This window comes from Peromyscus leucopus, chromosome 2 (assembly GCF_004664715.2).
Source record: "Peromyscus leucopus breed LL Stock chromosome 2, UCI_PerLeu_2.1, whole genome shotgun sequence".
NCBI lineage: Eukaryota > Metazoa > Chordata > Mammalia > Rodentia > Cricetidae > Peromyscus > Peromyscus leucopus.
In genome coordinates this window covers 144,302,620-144,324,084 of record NC_051064.1, presented here as the reverse complement: position 1 = coordinate 144,324,084, position 21,465 = coordinate 144,302,620, and the positions used below count along the sequence as shown (strand labels likewise).

Below are 21,465 nucleotides of genomic sequence, written 5' to 3'. Positions count from 1 at the left end.
AGTGTTGAAAGCCATTCAGTACGGAACAAACCAGGCTTTCCTTCAATATTTCATGTCTATCAATGTTTAAGTTATTTTTTTATTTGATTTGCAGTACACAGATTCTTGTGTATTGCAATAAAGAATAACTTGAATGGACATGAGTGCCCTTCCTTATAAGGAGTTTGCACGATTCTCACCCTCTCCATCTGTTGGTGTTGGGGGTCAAACACAGGGCACAGAGTTTCACCCCATCCCTATGCAGAAGTCTAACTCATGTCATCATGAAGTACAACTAGTTCTGCTGATGCCCGCAGAGCAGTGAAAAGGGAAACAGGAGCTAGACCAGGCGCTCTTGTTCTTCGAGGCCCGAGTGTCTCATGGTGGCTTCCAGCCTGTCTGTTCTGATGATGCTGTTGACTGAAAATCATGCATGGTGAGCATCCGTTTGTCATCAGTCTTGCACCTTTACTTTAAAAATTTGCTTTTATTTTCTATTTTCTAGAATCCTAATCATTTCAAATAGTGTTTAATACCATTTCATAAGTGTATGGCATAAAAGAGAAATGAACTAAAATTTACATGCTCTAAAAACAGTTTAATTTTGAAAAGCAAACAAAACAGATTAGCTTATCCGAGTGCCAAAAGGTATTTGTGATGCTGCTTTTTTTTTTTTTTTAATTTTTGTTATTTTAGCTCATTAATAGATTGTTAAGGCGGGCGGGCGGTGGTGGAGCACGCCTTTAATCCCAGCACTCGGGAGGCAGAGGCAGGCGGATCTCAGTGAGTTCGAGGTCAGCCTGGGCTGCTACCAAGTGAGTTCCAGGAAAAGGCGCAAAGCTACACAGAGAAACCCTGTCTCGAAAAACCAAAAAAAAAAAAAAAAAAAAAAAGATTGTTAAATTAGGGTTTTTGGTTAAGTTTACCTGATGCAAGAAAGGATATGAGATATTGAGATATTGGTTCAAAAACAATAAAGTGGCACATTTTAGCTATTTTTTGGAGGAAAAAAGTAAACAGGCTGGTTCTTTTATTTTAAACAGCTTGAGTATTTGAAATAGTGGTAATTCTTTATAGATAGTGAAGCAAAATTATGCTATCTAAACTAGAAGCTTGTGGAAGTAAGGGACCATTTTATTTTTAAACTGACATCACTGATGGAATTTCCTCTTTAACACAAAAACAGGGGCTGAGTGGTACACACACCTTTAATGCCAGTGTTTGGGAGGTAGAGGCAGGTGGATCTCTGAGTTCAAAGCCAGCATGGTCTACCTAGAGAGTTCCAAGCCAGCCCATGCTACATATTGAGACCCTGTCTCACAAAAGCCAAACAACAAACAAAAACCACAGGACCAAACTCTTACATAGCCACAGTACACTGGCACATCAGGAAGCCAGCATCTTAGAGGCAGTAAGTATTGTATTATCCGATCTGTCCACTCAGCCAAGATTGTATCTGTTGCTGCAGTCATGTCCTTGTAGGAAAAGAATTCTGGCTCTCATTTGTCTCCTAGGCTTGGTGTATTAGTTAGGGTTCTCTAGAGTCATAGAACTTAGGGAAAGATCTGTCTATCTGTATATCTGTCTGTCTGTCTGTCTATCTATCTATCTCTGAATTTATTGGAATGACTTACAGGCTGCAGTCTAACAATGGCTAGCTGTGAATGGAAAGCCCAAGAATCTAGTAGTTGCTCAGTCCACAACGCTGGATGTCTCAGCTGGTGTTCTGTCTGTGCTGAAGTCCCAAAGTAGGCTCTAATTCAGTGAAGGAATGGATGGGCTGGCAAGGGCAAGCAGGCAGAAGGTGTGGCTCAGATTAGAGGTGTGGCTCAGATTAGAGGTGTGTCTTCCCACCTCAAGATCTGGATTAAAGGAGTGTATCATCCTGCCTCAAGATCCAGATCAAAAGCAAAAGCTTGTGTCTTCTAGCCTCAAGATCCAGATCAAAGGCATGTTGTCTTCCTGCCTCAAGAGCTGGATTAAAGGTGTGCCCTCCGTGTCTGGATTGTAGTTCATTCCAGATAGTCAAGGTGACAACCAACAGTGGCCATCACAGTTGGGAAGTACTTTGGTCTTTGGTAACATTTTAGTGCTGAGGAGAAGCAATTTGGACTTCTGATTAGATCTCACTTAGGCCTTCTGGACATCTCAGAAGTGATCTGTTCTCTATGCATAGTTTCAGGAGGCAGGTGCTGTCCATCTGACTCATTATAAAGACAGTTCCTCCCTTTGTGACTGAGCTGTTTGTGGGGCGAGAATTTTGACAGGAGGCAAATGTTCTGGTACTTCACAGACTTTGACCTATTACCCTCATGTCCACTGGGGAGTCTTGTCTGGATCAATCTGTGTTGATGATTGCTATATAGAGTATTATAATTCCCTCATTCCCACTGGTTCTACTTTAAGTAAGAACATTCCTATTTATTTGTCTTCCTTCGATCGTCTATGTCAGCATGTGGGTTTAGATGGGCCTTTACTAGAACTTTCTGAACAGATACATCACCAAGAGTGAATGAAGCTATAAGCCACCTCCCCAATTCTGTTTAGGACTCACTACACTTTTCTACTCCAAATGTTTCTTCGGGATGTTTCAGGAGCGACTGAAAAATTTAATGTTTTAAGAGCATAATGCCTGGCAGGTATTCTTAGGCTTTTCTGTAACTAGAAATTGTGATGTATACTCTTGATATGTTTTCACAGGCCTGAGCTGGTTGGTGATTGCTTTGAGGAGGCTAGGTCGGGCTCTGCCTGAGCTAAGCCCTTCTGTAATTATAAATAGCGGGTGCGTGCATGGATAAAGGTGCAGAGCGTTTCTGCTTAACTTGTGCTTGGAATTAGAAACTATGCTGCTAACACCTTCCCATGCCATTTGCTTCTTAATGACCCTTTAAATTTCTCATCCACTCCAATTTCATGGGCAAAATGGTCCGATGTTTTATTTTCTCTCTTGCGTGGGTGGCATGAGGTTTGGAGCTAGCTGTAAGAATCTGGTGATGAAGGCTGAGCACTAGTCCCAGATCAGGCGGTACACGCCTTCCTGCGATCCTCTGTGACAAGCTGCCAAGTCCTCCTGCTTGCCTTGAGTGTCCTGCCTTGGCCCTGCCAGGCAATGAGGTTTCTGCTAGCCCGGGCTGCGGCTCCTCCTTCTGTCCGGGCGCGCGCCCCAAGGCCCGCCTCCTCCCTGCGCGCTCCCTGACCGCGCCTCCTCTCCTTGCGCGCCCACGGGGCGGCGGCGGCGCCCTCCCGACAGCTGTTTGCGGTCGGCGAGCCGCTGCTGCCCGTCGCCGTGCTGCGCCGCCCCCGTCAACAACCGCCTCTCTGATTGGCTCACACCTTGTCTCGTCTCTTCTGTAGCCAATCGCGCCTGGCGAGGAGCTCCTGGTCTGGTACAATGGGGAAGACAACCCCGAGATAGCAGCTGCGATTGAGGAAGAGCGAGCCAGCGCCCGGAGCAAGCGGAGCTCTCCGAAGAGCCGCAGAGGTAGGAATCGCCGCCGCCGCTGGGCCCGGGCCGCACCCGCGCGGGTGTACGGATTGAAGGCCGGGCGTCGCCCCTGGCAGTCGCCGTGACCTTTTCCGGGCTCGGCCCGCCGTCCCCGCCCGGCCCGCTGCTGAATCACGGCGATCTCGGCGCGCTCGGGCTGTTTGCGAACTTGCGCCTGAGCGCCCGCGCGGCGGGAAGTGCGCGTGCGGCCGCCGAGTGCGGGCCCGGCCCTGCTCCCGGAATCGGGCCGGCTGCGCCGCGAGGGAGGGCCGCCCGCGCCTTCCGGCTCCGCTGACAGCCCAGGACCCGGCAGAGGAGGGAGACGGGAAGGGAGAGCCGGACTTGGGAGAGACAAAGATGGGGTGCACCGGGGGCCGAGGGCGGCGGGCTGCCGCACAGGATATGTTGGGCTTTGTGGAAGTTAAGGAGGCTTGCTGTGCCCTCAATTTTTACAGTTCTGTGATAAACGATGTTTTGAACAGAAGGTAGAATGTAGTCACACTTATAAAAGGGAGAGGATAATTTGTGGGTAGGAAAATAGTTTGGATAGCTATATCATATTTCCAGCTGGCATGCAGATACGTCGCTGGAATATTTTTACGAAAAACTTTAACGCGAATTTGGGAATCTCGTACTGAGCCTAGTTTGAAAACAGGCCAACACACGATACAGTGGTTTTTTTTTTTTTTTTTTTTTTTTTTTTTTTTTTTTTTTTTAACTAAAACAAGAACATTGGGGTTTTTTTTGTTGTTGTTGTTTAGTTTTTTTCTCTTCTTTTAGATATTAGTAAATTTTTGTAATCCTAACAAGCCCGTTCTTTTCCCAGAACACTGCAAAGTATGTTGTGGGAGTGAGGCTATAAATAAAAGCATAAACGTGGTTTTGGAAAACTTTCAAGCAATATTTGATGAGCTCATTGTGACTTTTCAATTTCATATTCTTTGTGTTTCACGGGAAAGTAAAATGGGCTCACCCAAGGATGGCTAGTGGGCTACTTGCTGACTACATTTTTCTGTTTATTGACGGAGATTTACTTGCTGCTTTAGGTCATTAAATACTTTGATTCTGGGTCAGATGACAAGAGTCTAGAAAATTCCAGCCTTCCCCCAAGTGTTTTAACTGTGTTTTGAGATTTCTTTGGGCTAAGGCTTAACATTTTGTTTCCACTCCATTATTTGACTGGTTTCTATACTTATGTACATTTTGTTTGTAAGCAGAATTCATGTTACCGGCCTTCCTAGACAAACTACGACTTGTGGAGTCCAAAAATTAGGCGTCCTGGGGACTTTTTTCCTGTGCCACTAAACTTAATCCTGATATTTAATCAGATCTATAACTTGATGGCATTCTCACTTTGCTCCGTGGTAAACTTTGGTGTGTGCTCAGAACCTCTTTCATTACTCTTTTTCTTTAGTTACTCCTTACTGTTCTATGCAGTTAGTTCAATGTGGAGGAAAAACCTGGAATTAATCTTACTGTTTTATTAGTGATACATAGACTTACACATTTCATGGCTACCTTGCTGGTTTTTAGATTGTTTGGTAAACCATACTTCTTACTGCCCCATTATTATTTTGATAAAGAGTCTGGACGGCAAACAGCTCACTAAGTCCTTCTTGAGCTTTAATTAAAAGACTTGCATGAAGCTTATGCTTAGAACATATAGCCATTCTGCTTTGGGCAGCTCCCTTCAGAAGAGAGTTTAGTGAATCAAATCTTTCTTAGCTATGCTGTGAAGTCTGACTTAACAGCTTGTAAGACCTGAAGGCAGAACTTCTTACTGTTAACTCAGGATGACTTTAGGTATTTCAATAATAGCTTCTGTGGCAGTGGTGTCAGAGAGAATCAGAATAAATTGATTCAGAGGCAGTGTTGATTATTTGTTGGGGACATACAGCTGACTGGTAGATTGACATTGAGCATAAATAATCTCGTACCATTGAGACAAAGGACTGGATTCTTCACAGTTCTGGACCCTAGCTCCTTTGCATGACAGCTGCTATGCCCACATCTGTGTGTTGTATGAGGAACCTTTTAGAACTCATCAGATTGTTGGTGGATCGTAAGGACTGTGTTGTGTATTGGGTAATGAAAAGCCCTGGTTCCCATGTCCGTGACAAACGGGCACCCTCTCTCTTCTTTTCCCTCTGACACTAGTATCTGTTAAGCCTTGCCATATGCTGGACTTCCTGGGCAGTTAGTTGTGCCGTTCTTTGGTGAATAGAACAGCAGCAGTCATTCCCCTAGCCTGAAACCAAGACCTGGGGAGAGAGAGTAGGTGCATTAGTAAGGCAGTGATCAGCGCTTGGGTAGCCGGCAGGTAGTGGCCTTCAGTAAACATTCAAACAATGTATGAAGAAAGAACAGTACATAATGCTTTGAGAAGACAGTTCATATTGTCCCTGAACTAGGAGCTTGCAATTTTCCCATGGTCACAGATGTGCAGGGACTAGGTATTTTTACTAGAATTTTTAAAGTTCTCAGCTCTGTGTTTCTGCTGAATCGCATACATGTATGAGCAGCCTCTGTAAGGTTGAATGTCAGAAATGCCTCAGATGGGACAGATTAAAGCTTTCAGGTAGAAAGTGGGAGGGTTAGTGTTGGCTGCCTCCAGCTGTTTGCTATGACCTGTATAATCTATAATGTAGCAGAGAAAAGGCCATGTTTAGAATTTTTACCACTTTCTTGATTCCTGTCCCCTATTCATAACTGAGAAATGAAACTGAGTTTGCTAGCCATAAGTCATGAGTGTTGGTGAATTTTCTCTGCTTGTTAGTGGCACTGGAGATGAAACCTAGGGTCTCATAGTATTGATGAGTAAGCACTGTGCCACCGCACTAAACCCAGTTCTGGTAATGCTTTTCTGAAACTTGACTGCAGTAGCAGTGTGTGTAGAGAGCCCTACCTGAAGGAGTTTGGTGGTATTGTGTTCCCCAAAATATTGTGCACCCTAATAAACTTATCTGGGGGTCAGAGATAGAACAGCCACTAGATACAAAGGCTAGAAAATGGTGGCACTCACGCCTTTAATCCTAGCATTCCAGAGGCAGAAATCCCTCTGGGTCTCTGTGAGTTCAAGGCCACATTGGAAACAGCCAGGCATGGTGACACACACCTTTAATCCCAAGAAGTGATGGCAGAAAGCAGAAAGGTATATAAGGTGTGAAAACCAGGAACTAGAAGCATTTGGCTGGTTAAGCTTTCAGGCTTCTAGCAGCACAGTTCATCTGAGATTCATTCTGGATGAGGACTCAGAGGCTTCCAGTCTGAGGAAACAGGACCAACTGAGGAATTGGCAAGCTACTGAGGTAGCTGTGGCTTGCAATGCTTCTCTAATCTTCCAGCTTTCACCCCAATAACTGGCCTCAGGTTTGATTTTATTAATAAGAACTTTTAAGACTCGTGCTACATCCATTACACAGATGGGCTTGGTGGAAGGGATGGGAAACATGAGACACCTAGGTCTGCCAGGTGTGGGACCGTGGGCAGTCTTGACACTGCTCAGAGGTACATTTTGCCAGCTTTAAAGTGGGGACTTGGGAAGCCACTTGAGCTTTAGCAATTTAACTTCTTGTCACTGTGAGAAACAAGGGAGTTAACAAAAGGAGGGTGTTTTCTGAATTGGAAGACACTTGGAAACTACAAGTGCCAATGCTAGTGTGGGTTTCTTGTTGAGGATGTACTGCATCTGTGACTCCTTCAGCCAGTGGATGTTTATGACCACCAGAGAGAAGCTCTATATACGCCCTGGATTCTTCCCCATTATCCTCACTAGGCTCAGCCTCACTCTCCCATTCACCCTTATTAGAGGCCTCTCTAACCCACTGACCTCACTGTTCCAGCAGGTTAGCAGAGAAGAGTTATTTATAGCAGCAAGAAGTCCCTTGGATGGTAAAGAAGACTAAGTCTGTAGCCCATAACCGGCTGCACAGGATATGTTCCTTAAGGTCAGGAGATTCGGTCATTCATTTGATAACATCATTTAGTTATCTATTTGGCTTTCAACTACCACATGACATTTACATTATGGTCAGTATTCAGAAGGAAATGGCTTCATCCTGTCTCCACATAGAATTGTTCAAATGAAAACTTAGTATAATGAGCACTTAAGTGTTTTGAAATCAAGCATATTTGACATTCTTCCCCAAAAGTGCTGAACAGCTCAGATTAGGTTAGGTTAGGAAAGCTGAAAAGTTCCACATGCAGAGAACTCAGTTCAGGGAGGGGTGTGAATAGATGAGAGAAGGTTCCTGCTCTCAGAGGGACTTTAGAGTAGTGGACCATCGGCTGTTGATGAGCAAGGCTTAGTAACAATCAGTGTCGGTGAGAAGTAGGTGGGGTGGGGCACAACTGTTGTCAGGGTCTTCCTGCACTTGTGTCATAAGTGACATGAAGCTCTGGGGACTGAGGGCTCTAGGAGAGGAGCTGCACATGGTCTAGGGAGCTTGTGCTTACACAGAGGCCCATTCGAGAACTGAGGAACTCCGCTCGGTACATGGCTGTATTGGCCTCTTTCCTCCAGGCACCATGTGTGGCTTGGTTGTGGAGATTCAGGAGGTGGCTAGACAACCAGCTCTGTAAGGTTCCTAGTCTCCATGAGTGCAACCAAGTGAAAGCTAAATTAGGCGTCTGTACTTGATGTGGGTCAGCAGAGACTGACCTTTGAGGCTCCCCAATCATCATGGGAAGGATCTTGAGAAAGAGCAAGGCGTGAGTTTTCCCTGTGAAGGATATGGGGTCACAGGAAACTGTTAGGCATGTAGGAAATGTACAGAATTCCGGGTCTGATGATGGTACTCCGCCTCCTGAACAGAGACTTGTAGACTTCTGAGCACCCTACCAGAGTTCCCTCTAACCCTCATTTGTGGAGTGGTTTGTCCTAGCTCCAGACGAAGAATGGGCACTTCTCAGGCAAGAGTCATGGACTTGTTTGAGATTACTCTGCTGATGGGTATCAACTTGAGCAGGGGCTGGGGGTGAGGTGGGCAGGTGTCTATGCTTTTGTAAAGCAGCAATAAAAGATTTGAAGTTAGCATTCACAAGCACATGTTATAAAAGCAGAGAACAGGTGGGCTTCCATGGAGTGATCTCTTGGTCCCTTCTAACAATTGGCAGCTCTGTTTCAGATTCCTTTGCTGGAACTGAGTGACAGAGGCCTGGTTGTGGTGCCTGAGGATGATGGTTGATAGGTCCTAAACCTCCTGGTGCCTTGTAGGCAGTTCTTATGTTCATAGGCTTAATTGGGCCCTCACCTGTTTACCGCTGTGGAGCAGGACTTCTGGGGGCCAGAGGCAGGCTGTGCTTATGGCTTCAGGCTTGTTATGTTGGGTCCAGTGGGCTGTCTTGTGTATGGTTGTATGGTGGGTCTTAACATCTGTGTCTTCTGAAGCCCTGGCTGCTGTCCATCTGAGAGATGCCTTTGCTGAGCATTGCATGTCTTGCCCACCTTTGCTGCTGTGGGCTGTGTTTAAATGCTCAGTATGGTTTCAGTTAAGCTTTTTTTTTCCACCACGAGAGAGAAAACTTCTGCTACTTTTTCTAATTCTACTTGTGCCATCACTGAGGTATTCCAGACTTAGGCAAAACATTGAAAAATGTTTGTTTCTATGCCTTTGATTCTTCGTTATATGTAACCTTGTTTACAGTTGTGTGGGTTAACTGTTCTTCACAAGTGTATTTTCTGTTTATGTGCATGTTTCTATGCACATATGCACATGCCAGGAGGTGTAGTAGGGGTGGAGGTCAGAACACTTTGTAGAGGAGCCAGTTCTCTACTTCAGTGTGGGTTCTGGGCATTGAACTCAGGTTGTCGGGCTTGAGAGCAAGTGCCTTTAATTTACCTGCAGAGCCATCTTGCTCTCTAGCCCAGAATCTTAATATATGAAAAACTATTTGAGACATCTGATTGAGTGTATTAGGAGCTGTGCCATGTGCTGTGATTTGTCTATAGGTAAATTGTAAGGTTTGATTATAATTGCATTTTCTAGAAGGTAAAATAATAAGGCCCTTATAATGAATTCAAATTAGTTTAGTTTTTTTTTAAATCTGATTATAACTTGAATGTTAAAACACAATATGAACACTAGGTTCTTTGCTTAAATAACTGATTTTTAAGTTGGTTTTAAAGCTAGCTGTGCTTCTCTTTCCTAGGCAGTTTCTCATTCCAGTTCACAGATGGGGTTTAGATACGGGAACTCAGTGTTCCTAAGCTTGGCAGAAAGGAGGGTGTGGTTTCATATCTGAAGTTGCCTCTAAGGAAAGCAGGAGCCAGGTGTAGTAGTGTATGCCCTTAATCCTAGCACTTGGGAGGCAGAGACTAGCGATGGATCTCTTTGAGTTCGAGACCAGCCTCATCTAAAGAGAGTTCCAGGACATAGAGAGACCCTGTCTCAATAAACATACAAACAAAGAAAGAAAAATAAAGAAAGTGGGAATTGGTTGGGTGGGAAGAGAGCACACTTTGGGGGGTAGCCATCAATAGGCACATCTTTGAGTGAAGACTTCAGAGATGAAAGGTAGCAATTCAGGTTAACTAGCCTGGTTCTGTGTAGTTTGGATTCCCTGTGTGTAGCCCATGCTGCCAGAAACAGGTTCGGAGTTTGGTTTTTATTAACATTAATAGTTTAGGGGAGTTTATAGTACAGAAGCAAGAGCCATATGAAACTGTTTGTGCTTTCTCTAAGTGAAAAAGATAATACTGAAAGCAGCTGTTCCTTTTTGTTGTTCTGACCAAACCAGTTTGATGCTTTGCAAACCTTTCCTGCTGAATTAATTAATTAGGTGAGTTTTGATACAGACATATGTCAGGATTTGACACTTACTTCCATATCATGCCATGCACTTGTACTACTGCCGACAGTGACAACAGTTACACGGTTGTTTTCTAGCACTGTGCTTGGTATTGCATATGCACTGTTACCAATCACCCTGCAGAAAGGATCTTTATTCTCACCAAAGAAACTGGTGCTCCTGTGCCCACATTTGTGCTGTTAGTGGCTCTGTCTTGCCTAAGCCCAGTTTTTACCCACAGTGTTTCTGAATAGGGAAGGTTCACAGTGAACATGGATGTGCTGTTGGCTTTGCCGATTAGCCAGAGTGAATTGGGCTACTTATTCTCTGTATAAAACTAGATGTGAAGACAGTGCTTGACTTAACATCTTTGGTGTAGAAAGCAAAGTTAGAATGAAAGCTGCTAGCAGAGTTTATCTCAGCTCTGAGAGGTTATGAGTCAAACTAGATTCATTCATTCTTTTTTTCTTTCTTTTTTTTTTTGTTTTGTTTTTTGAGACAGGGTTTCTCTGTAGCTTTGCGCCTTTCCTGGAACTTGCACTGTTCCCAGGCTGGCCTTGAACTCACAGAGATCCACCTGGCTCTGCCTCCCTAGTGTTGGGATTAAAGGTGTGCACCACCACTGCCTGGCTAGATTCATTCTTTTAAGTGTCCTAAATTAAACAGTTTAACGACTACTTCTAGATTACTTCTATCGGCATATTTGCCAGGGTGGGATTTTTTTAATATTTTGTATTATCTTGACATCAGTCATGAAACCACAAGAGCAGAGTAAGACCCTGCTGTCCTCACTTCCTTGCCTCTTGGATAGAGTTGGCCGACGGGCCCAGCCTGGGACCCTCCTTTTTGTCTTACTGTTACTGATGGAGTCAAGGAAGAATTGTGTTTAGTTTCCTCTTCTGCAGCACTCTTGAGGTCTTGTCACTGTTCCACTGATCATGTGTCCTTGAAAGTTTGCTTAGTTTGAAGATTGAGGATCATGAACATGCTTTAATATACAGTCAGACAATTAAATGTAGAAACTGATGTAGTGCAGTTCTGATTTGTTTTGTGGCTGTAGTAGAAGGAAGTGATGCTTGCTAGTTTCCTTCCCTGTCTTAGGGTAAGGTAAGTGTTCTGGTTTTTCTATTTGTTTTGTTTGAATGTTTATTTGTGAGGGATAGCCTCTTGTATTTCATTTTGCCTGCTTGGAACAAGTGTGAGCTATTTTGAAGTGGCACCTCCAGAGGTCTGGCCTGCTGATGCAGCCGTTCCTGACTCATTCTGTATGAAAGGCAGGAAAGGGGACTTAGTAGGAGAAGTTGCTCCAACCTGTCCTGGGCATGACTCCCTCCCCCTTTACATTCCTTCTTTCTCTTTCTTTTCTCTTTCCTTGCCTTCTCCCTCTTCTGGACTTCTCATGCAGTCCAGACTGGATTTTAAACTTCTGATCTGCCTCCACCTCCTAAGTGCTGGGATGGGATTATAGGCATGTGCTATTAGACCTGGATGAACTGCAGTGGTAATTGAATTGTCTTAAGGAGTGCTGAAGTTCATTTCATCATGATTTTCCTACAGTAGATTCTACTTGTTTGTTTGTTGTTGGTTTTGTTGTTGTTGTTTTGTGTGTGTTTGTGTTTTTTTGAGACAAAGTTTCTCTGTGTAGCTTTGGGGCCTGTCCTGGAACTCACTCTGTAGACCAGGCTGGCCTCGAACTCACAGAGATCCACCTGCCTCTGCTTCCCGAGTGCTGGGATTAAAGGCGTGCCCCACCACTGCCCAGCTGATTGTATTTGTTTTTGAAGATGATCTCCCTGTGTGGTTCATGCTGGCTTTGAGCTCCAGATCCTTCTGCCATTGTCTCCCAGTTGTTGTGATCCCAGTGTGTACCACTGTCCAGTAATTTAAAAAAATTAAATTCATGTGTCTGTATGCATAATGTTTTGTTTGTCTGGAGCACTGGAGCTTGCACTCAGATCAGGCTTAGATACCCTGATATACTTTACCATACCACTGAGCTACTGCATCATCATGGCCTGTCATACAGTAGAGTCTTTATTTTTTTCCAACTTTAATTTGGAATACAATGTGATAAGTGTGAATTTGGGAACTTTGGCTGAGAATATTCAGTTGTCCCTGTAGAGTCAGGTAGCTAATATCTGACCCTGTGGCAAATATGCCTGATGGGCAGGGTGCAGAGCTAGCTTAGTAATATTTGCATTCAGTTTCCAAACGCCTTGAACTTTTCCTTTCTGTTTTTTTCTCCACAAGTTCTGAGGAAGTGATTTTACTTACAGTGTCAAGAAGCAGTGCATATGTTCAGCCCTAGGAGAACATGAGTAGGAGACTAGAGAACTCTGGGGGCTCTGAAGCACTGATTGTAGGTGTTAGTTATTTCCAAATCTGGTTATCATTTGGAAATTTCAAAAGATCTTTTGGCTCACTGTGTATCCCATACTGGCCTTGAACTTGAAATCCTCTTCCATCTCCCATCCTCTACAGTGCAGGGGTTAAAGGTGTGTAATGCCATTTTTGGCTTCAAAGGACTTCTTGATAGAAATTTTAATAATCAGCTGATGAATGGATAGTTATCTTATATGTTATATACTCAGAGCGTACTACAACATTGTTTTGAATGTACAAGAATATACTTTCAGAGGCAAGACGTTTATGATAATGATATTGTGTGAGTGTGGTATATAAAAATTCTCTGGTTTCTGAAATGAGATGGAGTCTTTGCTTACATGATACTTGGATATTTTCAAGCTTATATTACTAGTTTAATGGTGTTGGCTTGACCAAGACTAGTTTCACATTTAATGAATGAGCTCCATGTTAAGCAGAGGATTGTCTCTGCTTTGGGCAAAAGGGAAATCTTTCCTTCAGTGTTTATAATCTCTGCAGTCTTTTGTAGGTTTCTTGACATCACATGCCACAAAAAATGAAGGCAAACTGGTTTGTTTGCCTGAGTTTAGATCTAAGAACAGTATTACAAGCATTGTTTGAAGTTGTAGTTGAGAATGGACAACAATTCAATTTCTGGGCCTTTTGTTATTTTTACTGTTTGCCTTCTCAGGTTTGGTTTTCATTTTCTTGCCAGTTTGAGGTGTTAGAAAATGCCTTTCTGGGCCTGCTAGCTGTTTATATTTTTAATGTGGGATTACCAGAGCCTCTTTCTCTCTAGGGTAGAGTGACTGCTGGCTAAAAGCTAAAGTCCAAAGTCTAGGAGAAAAATGAGGGTTTCACTCTGCTCCTGCTCCTTGAAGGGTCTTTTGTTGTTAATGCTGACAGGGGCAGGGGGCAGTGTCGAGACTGTCCATGAATGGGTAGGTTTGTACTGTGGGTGGCCCTGGTGGTCAGTCAGTCTTGTGATTTCTCTAATATGGGACAACTTTTTGGCCTGTTTCCACAGACTAGATTGTGCAGTTCACAGTGATATCCACATCTGGACCACAAAAAGGAGGATCAGGCTGTCATTAGCTACAGTTGCTTGGCTTTTTTTCTTTCTTTTGTTTTTTTAAGGATCCCAAATTCCATATGTACTCATCATTAGGAATTTTACCAGCAGCTACATGAACTATCCCAGGAAATATCTTTTCCTTGTTAGTTGAGTTATAAGACTGATGATAAGAGGGAGTTTAAATGTAAAACTTGAGTATCTATTTAGTTGCAATTGCATCAAAACAGTAAATTGAGGAATTGAAGATTAATGTAAACTATTCTGTATGCTAAGGTAGTAAATTCATAGTTGTAGAGTGGAGATAATATTAGATCATGTGTAGTCTACACTGTTTCTAGTTAAGCTTTGGGGAAACAAAGTCCTATACATCTCATGAGTAATTGTCAAAAGTACATAAAATTGTCCCTCTTTCAATATCTGTGTTAAAGAATGCCGTGGATCTTTTTTTTGCTGCTGTTTTTTATCCTAAGCCAAGATATTGCATTGTACACACAGGATTCTCTGTTAGTTACTTCCTTGTTGACTACAAATCAATTAATACTTTGCAAAGGGATAACTTTTTAAAATTGAGTCCAAAATATGTGTGTGTGTGTGTGTGTGTGTGTGTGTGTGTGTGTGTGTGTGTGTGTTTTAAGTGGAGAGGGGAAGGGAAAGTTGCAGACTTACACCTCAAGTGTTAAATGTGTGAAGCTTGGACTGTTTTGCAGCAAGTGAGAATGGTGTACCTAGACTTGAAATCCAGGCCAGATTGATTTCTTGCTTTAGTATCAACGTTGCTTTCCATGTTTTTGCCTTTAGTTTACGCTTCTGTAAAATGGGATAAAATGAACTGGCTGTGATAGCTCATGCCACCTGAACCAGTCTAGGCTACAAAGTGAGAGCCCTTGTCTCAAAACAGCAACAATAAAGATGAGGATGAGCCCTTCCTTGCTGGTTGCTATGCATCTTTGGTTTATTCCATAGTAATGGAGGTACTAGCACAATTCATTCTGTGGGGACTGATATAAGAAGTCAACTTTCAACATTTTCTAGATTTAGAAATCTTTGTTTTTGCTTTGGAGATGCAGAGTTAAAAAGATTTAATTAGGCAAGCGTTACTAGCTGTCTTGTGGCCTGGAAGAGTCTCCAGACCGCCTCCAAAGCTGCCTTGCTACACTTGTTCCTGAAACTCACTCACCTGGGCTAATGGAGCTGATCAGATGATCTGTGGCATTTGATGTGTTGCACATACCTGCTCTTCACTGGCTTGTTGGAATGGAGGCTTGTCATCTTTCTTTGTCCCACTGTGTAGTTCATACCACTCCTGGATGCTGTGTGTTTGAACCAGATTTTATGTGTTTGACATTTAGGATGAAGTTTAGATACATTTTCCCAGAAATCATTAGTCATGAAAGTAACTGTGGAAACATTTCAGATTTCTTTGTGCTCTTTATGGAGTGAAGTTAGGAAAAAGCAAGAGTGTAAAGAACCACTTTCTTAGAAGTTTCTAATGAAGTTGGGTTTGAGGGGCGCAAATGGATTCGACAGCTCTGAGAAGTTAGAGAATAAATACACAGGTATGCTTCTGTGGATTCACAGTGCTTGCATGCACTTACAACCTGACTCCAGTAAGAGGAGGCCCAGACCTTAGTGTGGATTACAAAATGTGATTATGCCCAATGTGACTAACTTCACAGAGGGAGGGGCCTTAGGTTTTACAAGGGGTTCAAGATATCCTTCACTAAGGATTAAAAACCACTAACGTGAATATGTTTAATTAAAACATCAACAAAACAGCTTAGGTTGAGGGCCAGAGAGGCAGCTCAGCAGGGAAAAGTGCTGATGACTTTAGTTCCATTCCTGGAACCACATGGTGAAAAGAGCACCAGCTCCCTAAAGTTGTCCTCTAACTTCCACACACACTTGCGTACATGCATGTGTGCATGCACACACTAAAATAAATGCAAAATGGATGTTCAGATTTGGAAAAAAAAAACACAACAGATTAAAGATTTGTTAACAGTAATAAAGTCCGTAAGTGTAGACTGTACTTGAATCTTCTAATACTTGTAAAGATAGAATGTACTTGTAGCTCATATTGATAATGCATTGGCATGCATTGATGAGTAGTGGGATTCTTTTTCTCTCCTGCATTAGACTTGTGCATGCCATAAATATATCAGGTTAGGTTCATGTAAAACTAACGAACAAAGCAAAAGGCTGATGGAGAAATTTGCTAGAGAATGCATAAGAAGAAACAGAGGCTGTCAACCAACCAAGTGTGGGGAATTTCATGTTTTGTTGAGTGGAATCTGCTGTGTCACCTTTTACAGATGATTCTGCTCACATGGTGTCCAGGCAACACTGAGAGGCTTCCTCTGTATGCTTGATCTTGCTTGCCCCTCGGTGTCAGTGTTGGCTTGTTAGACCACCAACATGTACCCAGGTGGTTCTCATTTGTTTGCAAGATGGTTATTTCTTATTTCTCAGATCATGGCCCAGGGCTGTCATGCAGTACTTTCATGTAGGTTTGGGGTTTCTTTTGCTGAAGACCTATTTGATTTAGTGTGCTCCCGTGATTTGGGTTAGTTCTTTGAAGAGGAGATGTATAACCTTGCACATGAGGCAGATCTCCTGGGAACAGGTGAGGTGAGGGGCTGGGTTGAGAATGAGAGAGACCCTTTTCCTCAGCCGTGAGCACTGGCCTTGGAGGCCCCCGTGCTCTGAACCTGATTCTGACAAGCCTTCATCTTACTTAGTCTTCCTCCTATTGGGAATAGCACTCTTTTACTTTCCTGAATTGGCAGAATAAGAAACATCTATTGACGAAGAGGTGGGATAATCCCTGAAGAACAGTGCTGAGTTATGGTGTAGTGTTTACTCAGTGCTGGAGCCTGTTGGGAATCAGGGGTCTGCTGGAGGTGGGTAGCTGTGGGTGCTGCTGTGACTTGGAGCTACTTACCTTGCCTTATCTGGTCTGGTCTGGCTCTTTTCATCAGCCCCTACTTCCTTCCCTTCCCTCCTGTGTCTGTCCTCCTCCCTCCAGCCAACTCTCCCTCTTTCCTTCTCAATGAAATACAAATACTTTTGAACAACTTTTCTATGCATTTTTTTTTTGGTGGCTTCTAATAGTGTCCTGTAGCTAAGAGCACCCAAGAAAACCATAAAAATGTCTCTCTACCATTGCATTAGAACCTTTATGCAATGAAGAAAAAGCAGAGAAAAGGTCTTTTAAACTTAGAAAGAACAAGCTTGTGCTGATTTCCTGGTGCATCTGAGAATAGATGGGTTATTAAATGAATGAGAACAACTCTGGCTTTAGGTGGAGACCTATAGGAAAACTTTGGAACTGAGTTTCAGTGTATTCTATAATCTAACAATAGTTGTGAGCAAAGTGTCCGATGCCTTGTCTTGCTGAGGTAAAGGACTGCATGGCAGCGCTGAGATGAGCGTGGCCAAGATTCCTGTTGGAGCAGCGATGTGCCGTTCTTCAGTTGTGATAAGGTGCCGTGCAGGCATGAGGGCAGCTTGATGACAGCGAACATGCCAGAGATAGGATCGGGTTGATGAGCAATATTGCTGTTTTACTATTGCAGCTGGACTAGATAGAACAAAGTGCCTTCCTCCATAGTAGGGCCATGAGAGGAAGTGGTTTTTTGTTTCTGTAAGGGATCCTGTGGCTGTAGCCCTCTAGCTAAACATAGCAGATCCACTTGCCTACTTGGAGAGTTTTAGAAAATGCAAATAAAGGCTAGTTAACATTACTCTCATCATAGCTGACTGCCAAGATCAGGACCCTCTTTAATATCAATAAGCACTCAACATGATCGTTTTGATGTGGATATTTTATTTAAATAATGATGGGTATAATAACTAAAGAGCAGTGAAACAACAGAGAATATGAGTGTGTGCCTCTGTATGAAAGGAGGAAACAGTTGTTTGAAGTTCTGTTATACACAAGAAGCTACAGGTTACACACCTGAGGATCAGTGAGGTGATTTGAAGACTTAAGCAATTCTGGCTCTTTAAATGCTACATTATACTTTTAGTTCCATTTAAATCTCTGTGGCTGTCTTGTGGACTTAATATTTCTGAGGAGAGCGATTTTTATTCTGAGCAGTTTTACTGGGTATATATAAGTAAGAGGGAGGAAACGGATAATTTGTTCAAAATGGAAAGTAGAGATTTTTGCCAAAGGGTGAAAAATGTTGTATGTTAATCTTACCCACAGAAATGTTAATTTTATCTCATTAATTTTGCTTTTGTGTGCATTTCATTTTTGAAAGTCACCCATTCATGAATTTTTCGGTTTTAGAGAACACAGGTAGGGAAAATAGACCTTGCTCTACAACTGCATCACTAGGTGCCACCTTCCAGTGTCTTAATGTGTGTATCCTGAGGTCACTTAACATTTACATTTATGATTACTGTAGACTTTCTTGTCATAAGGTCTGAACACATTCTATTTCTGTCATAAATGCCAAGGATGAATTTTAAGTGTTGTATTTTGTCTCAGTTATGTCTAAATTTATTTCTAAAATATTTTAAAGTAAATTTATAGTTAATTCATCAAAAGATAGTATTGTAAAATTTAGCATGGGCTCTAAGAGGCCTTTTACCAATTATGGAGGATACAGCCTTCCCTGGTGGTTTGGGGTTTCAGGTGCCTGGAATGCACCACTACTGTGGAGCTGTCAGTGCTCTTGGTCTGCTGTGGGAACAGACTCAGACTTAAACCATGAATGTTTCCCTGGGGAACTGGAGCTACAGGTGGCTGTGAGGCACCTGGTGGGTGCTGGGAATTGAACCCTGCTCCTCTAGAAGAGCAGCCAGTGCTCCTAACTGCTGAGCCATCTCTCCAGCCTCAAGCTCTTTGCTTTTTAATTGACCAGTTGCTTTCCATATGTTTTTAGATTGGACATCCATTTTCATTCATAAAGGCTTTTTGAAAAACTAGGAGAAGAAACCTCTAATTAAGTTATAAGATAGAATAGGCTAGCAGCTTAGCTTAGATTTCAGAGATATTTTAATTAGCCTCTAAAATATTTTTTCTTATACCATAGGACTTTAAAGATCCTAAAGAGAAAGGAAAGGAAACTTGATGTTTTCTTAATTTAAATTTGCTGGTTTGTCTGGGGAGCTCTTTCTCGAAATTAAAATTCAAAGCCACTGTATAAATTTTTTCTGTTTTTAGAAAAATTAAAAGCAAAGATAAGGTTGTTGCTGTGTCCGTCAGCCTGTGAGGAAGTGGGGCAGCCTGAAGTGCCACCCAGGCTCTGCAGCAGCCCCCTGGTAGGAGCAGGGTCTCATCAGGAGTTTACACAGCAGAACTGAGGCTGCTGGAGGGTTTCTTCCTGTTGTTTTGTTGGAAACGAGTTCAGAGTCCTGTTTAATACACAGAGCAACTTAAAACCATGAAGGTTTTATTTTTATTATTTGCCTCAGTGTTGACAGACAGCACTTTTTGAACTTAGCTGTAGAAAGAAGGTGTGATTGTGCCAAAGTAACTTAGCAATATTTTACTCTCAGGGAAATTTTGGAGTTATTTTAAGGGAAAAATCTGAGAAATGTGTAGCATGTTACTTACATTTATATGAAATGGAAAATGTCCCAGACTCTTATTAGTGTCAAACTGGTAGGTAGACTGACAGGACCTCTTCCCTGGTGACTACTTGTCATGGCCACTTTTGACCTTGTTACCAGGGCCAGAGTGTGATGCTTGGTGACCTTTCCAGCAGCCCTTCTGGGCGCAGTGTCTCAGACAGTGGTCTCCATCAATCTTGCCCTCAGTTTCCCGATTCTCCCTTGAGTAGCTTTTGGTGGCCTACAGGCACACAGATCCTGCAGTGGCTGGGATTCTTCATGGAGAGAGAACTTAGCTTCGAGTGTTCCCATATGCACTGTAGAGCACTGAACTACCTCCAGTGGTTGGTACTTTGTCTCTTCCTGCCAACACTGCCTCACATAATTCTGGCAGTTTGAGCTGTCAACATTGCCATTACCTCTTTATTCTTTGACCTGATTAACACAATCAAAGGGGGGTTTAGCTTTTAAAAATCTTCCTGGAGCATGTACTTTGTGCTTTCTCTCAGTTAAACCTTTTATCTGGTTTTTCGAACCTAAGCTTGTATCTCAGCCATATCCTGAGTGCTCATCAGTCCACAGCCGGCTTTTCCTTACAGAAATGTGGGGGGAAAAGGTGTAATGAACTTAAGTGCTGTAATGAATCGCTCACACTTTGCCTGAGATATAGAAGGAGACATTATGTCTCATTTTTAAGAGTGAAATTAGGACTCGGAAAATGTCATTGACAGGCTTCCTGGAACACAGAGGATGAAGGAGAGAATTGGGTGGGAGTTGAAGTTCCAGATTGGGTACTGACTTGTGATGTGACTTGTGATGTGTTGGGACTTGAGGCAGTCCATATAATAATGTAAAGTTTAGAGCTGGGTAGTCTTCCGAGTTCTCCTGTTCCATGGTGTTATGGTGGTCTCATCTTTTTGCTACAAGCAGCTCAGCTTCTCCCATCTCCCATGGTGTGTTCACTGAGCTTCTGTTCCCCTCATCCTAGCTCTGGGTGTTTGTTGGAGTCTTTCTGCAGCTTTTTGTGAAAGCAGTGTTCCAGTCTTCAGATTTCCTCAGGGGCAGAAGAAAGAAAGACAGAAGGGGCAGGGGGCGGGGGGGGTGGTGGTGGTGGTGGTGGTGGTGGTGGTGGTGGTGGTGGTGGAGGAGGAGGAGGAGGAGGAGGAGGAGGAGGAGAAGGAGGAGGAGATTCTGGATGGTAATGCTATGAGACCAGGAAGAGGAATCCTAAGGATGGAAGATCGTGTTACCCTACTATCTTCAGAAGGAGAACACAAGACAAACGAAACTGAAGAAATGCTGAACTTGAAAGAAGGATGTCAGTGATAACCATGGGAAATGGATTTTGTTGGAGTGGTAGGGACAGAAGTTGCTGAGAGGCAGGGCTGGCTGAATGGTAAGGACTAGAGCTAGCAGACAGCCCAGTTTGATGGCCTCTCTTGATACTGTTCAGGGCTGTTGAGACCTTTAGTGACCTTTCATGGTAAAGTGTAGAGTCTCACGGGCATTCCTGACTGTCTAAATTAGAGTCACTGTGTATCCGAGGATGGTGTGAAAGATCCATGGGCCTGGCTTCTGTGCTGTCTTAATTCTGTTGATACTGAAGAGATGGCTAGCTCCCCAGTGAGAGTTCCATGTAGTTCTAAATTTAGTTCACGTAAGTCACTATATGCACGAACTTCACTATTGTGCTGAATTTTTAATGTTACTTGATTAGACCTGGAATTTTCTTTGCTGCCTGAACATTTTTAAGTGAAACATTATTCTGTAGAGTTTCTTGTTGTTTGTCTAGTTTATTTGACTAGTAAAACATAGTCCAGATCTGGGTTAAATTATTCATGTGCTGTCTTAAGCAATTTTGATTTTGTAATTTCCACCCTGGGTACTAGCAGTATAAGGCTGTCTATTGTCTAAGAAAGCAGCCATTACAGCTGCTGAGTGTCTTTTTATGGCAGCTGTTTGACTAGAAAGGCCTGTTTCCTTGGTGAATCATGTTTATTGAGAGCAGAGTTCTGAGTGGTTGACTGATGCTTTGTGACGTAAGATAAAATGAAAATGAAAGAGTGCTTCCTTCCACCTTGAGTGCTGTCCTTATGCTGAGTGTGTAGGAGCTTCTTCATCTGTCAGGCCAGCAATGGATGCCAAGACTGGAGTGTGCTGACTGAGCCCTCCCTGGCTCAGGAGGTGGCAGCCAGAGAAAGAGCACTTTGAG

General features: G+C 43.1%; 1 protein-coding gene across 1 annotated transcript in view; it reads left to right on the top strand.

The window, feature by feature from the left end:
- Prdm2 (PR/SET domain 2) overlaps positions 1 to 21,465 on the top strand; it is a 111,314-nt gene that overhangs the window by 51,144 nt on the left and 38,705 nt on the right. The window contains exon 6 of the mRNA XM_028880663.2: positions 3,334 to 3,460. Coding sequence (XP_028736496.1) covers positions 3,334 to 3,460 — 127 coding nt within the window. The remainder of the gene's footprint in view (positions 1 to 3,333; positions 3,461 to 21,465) is intronic.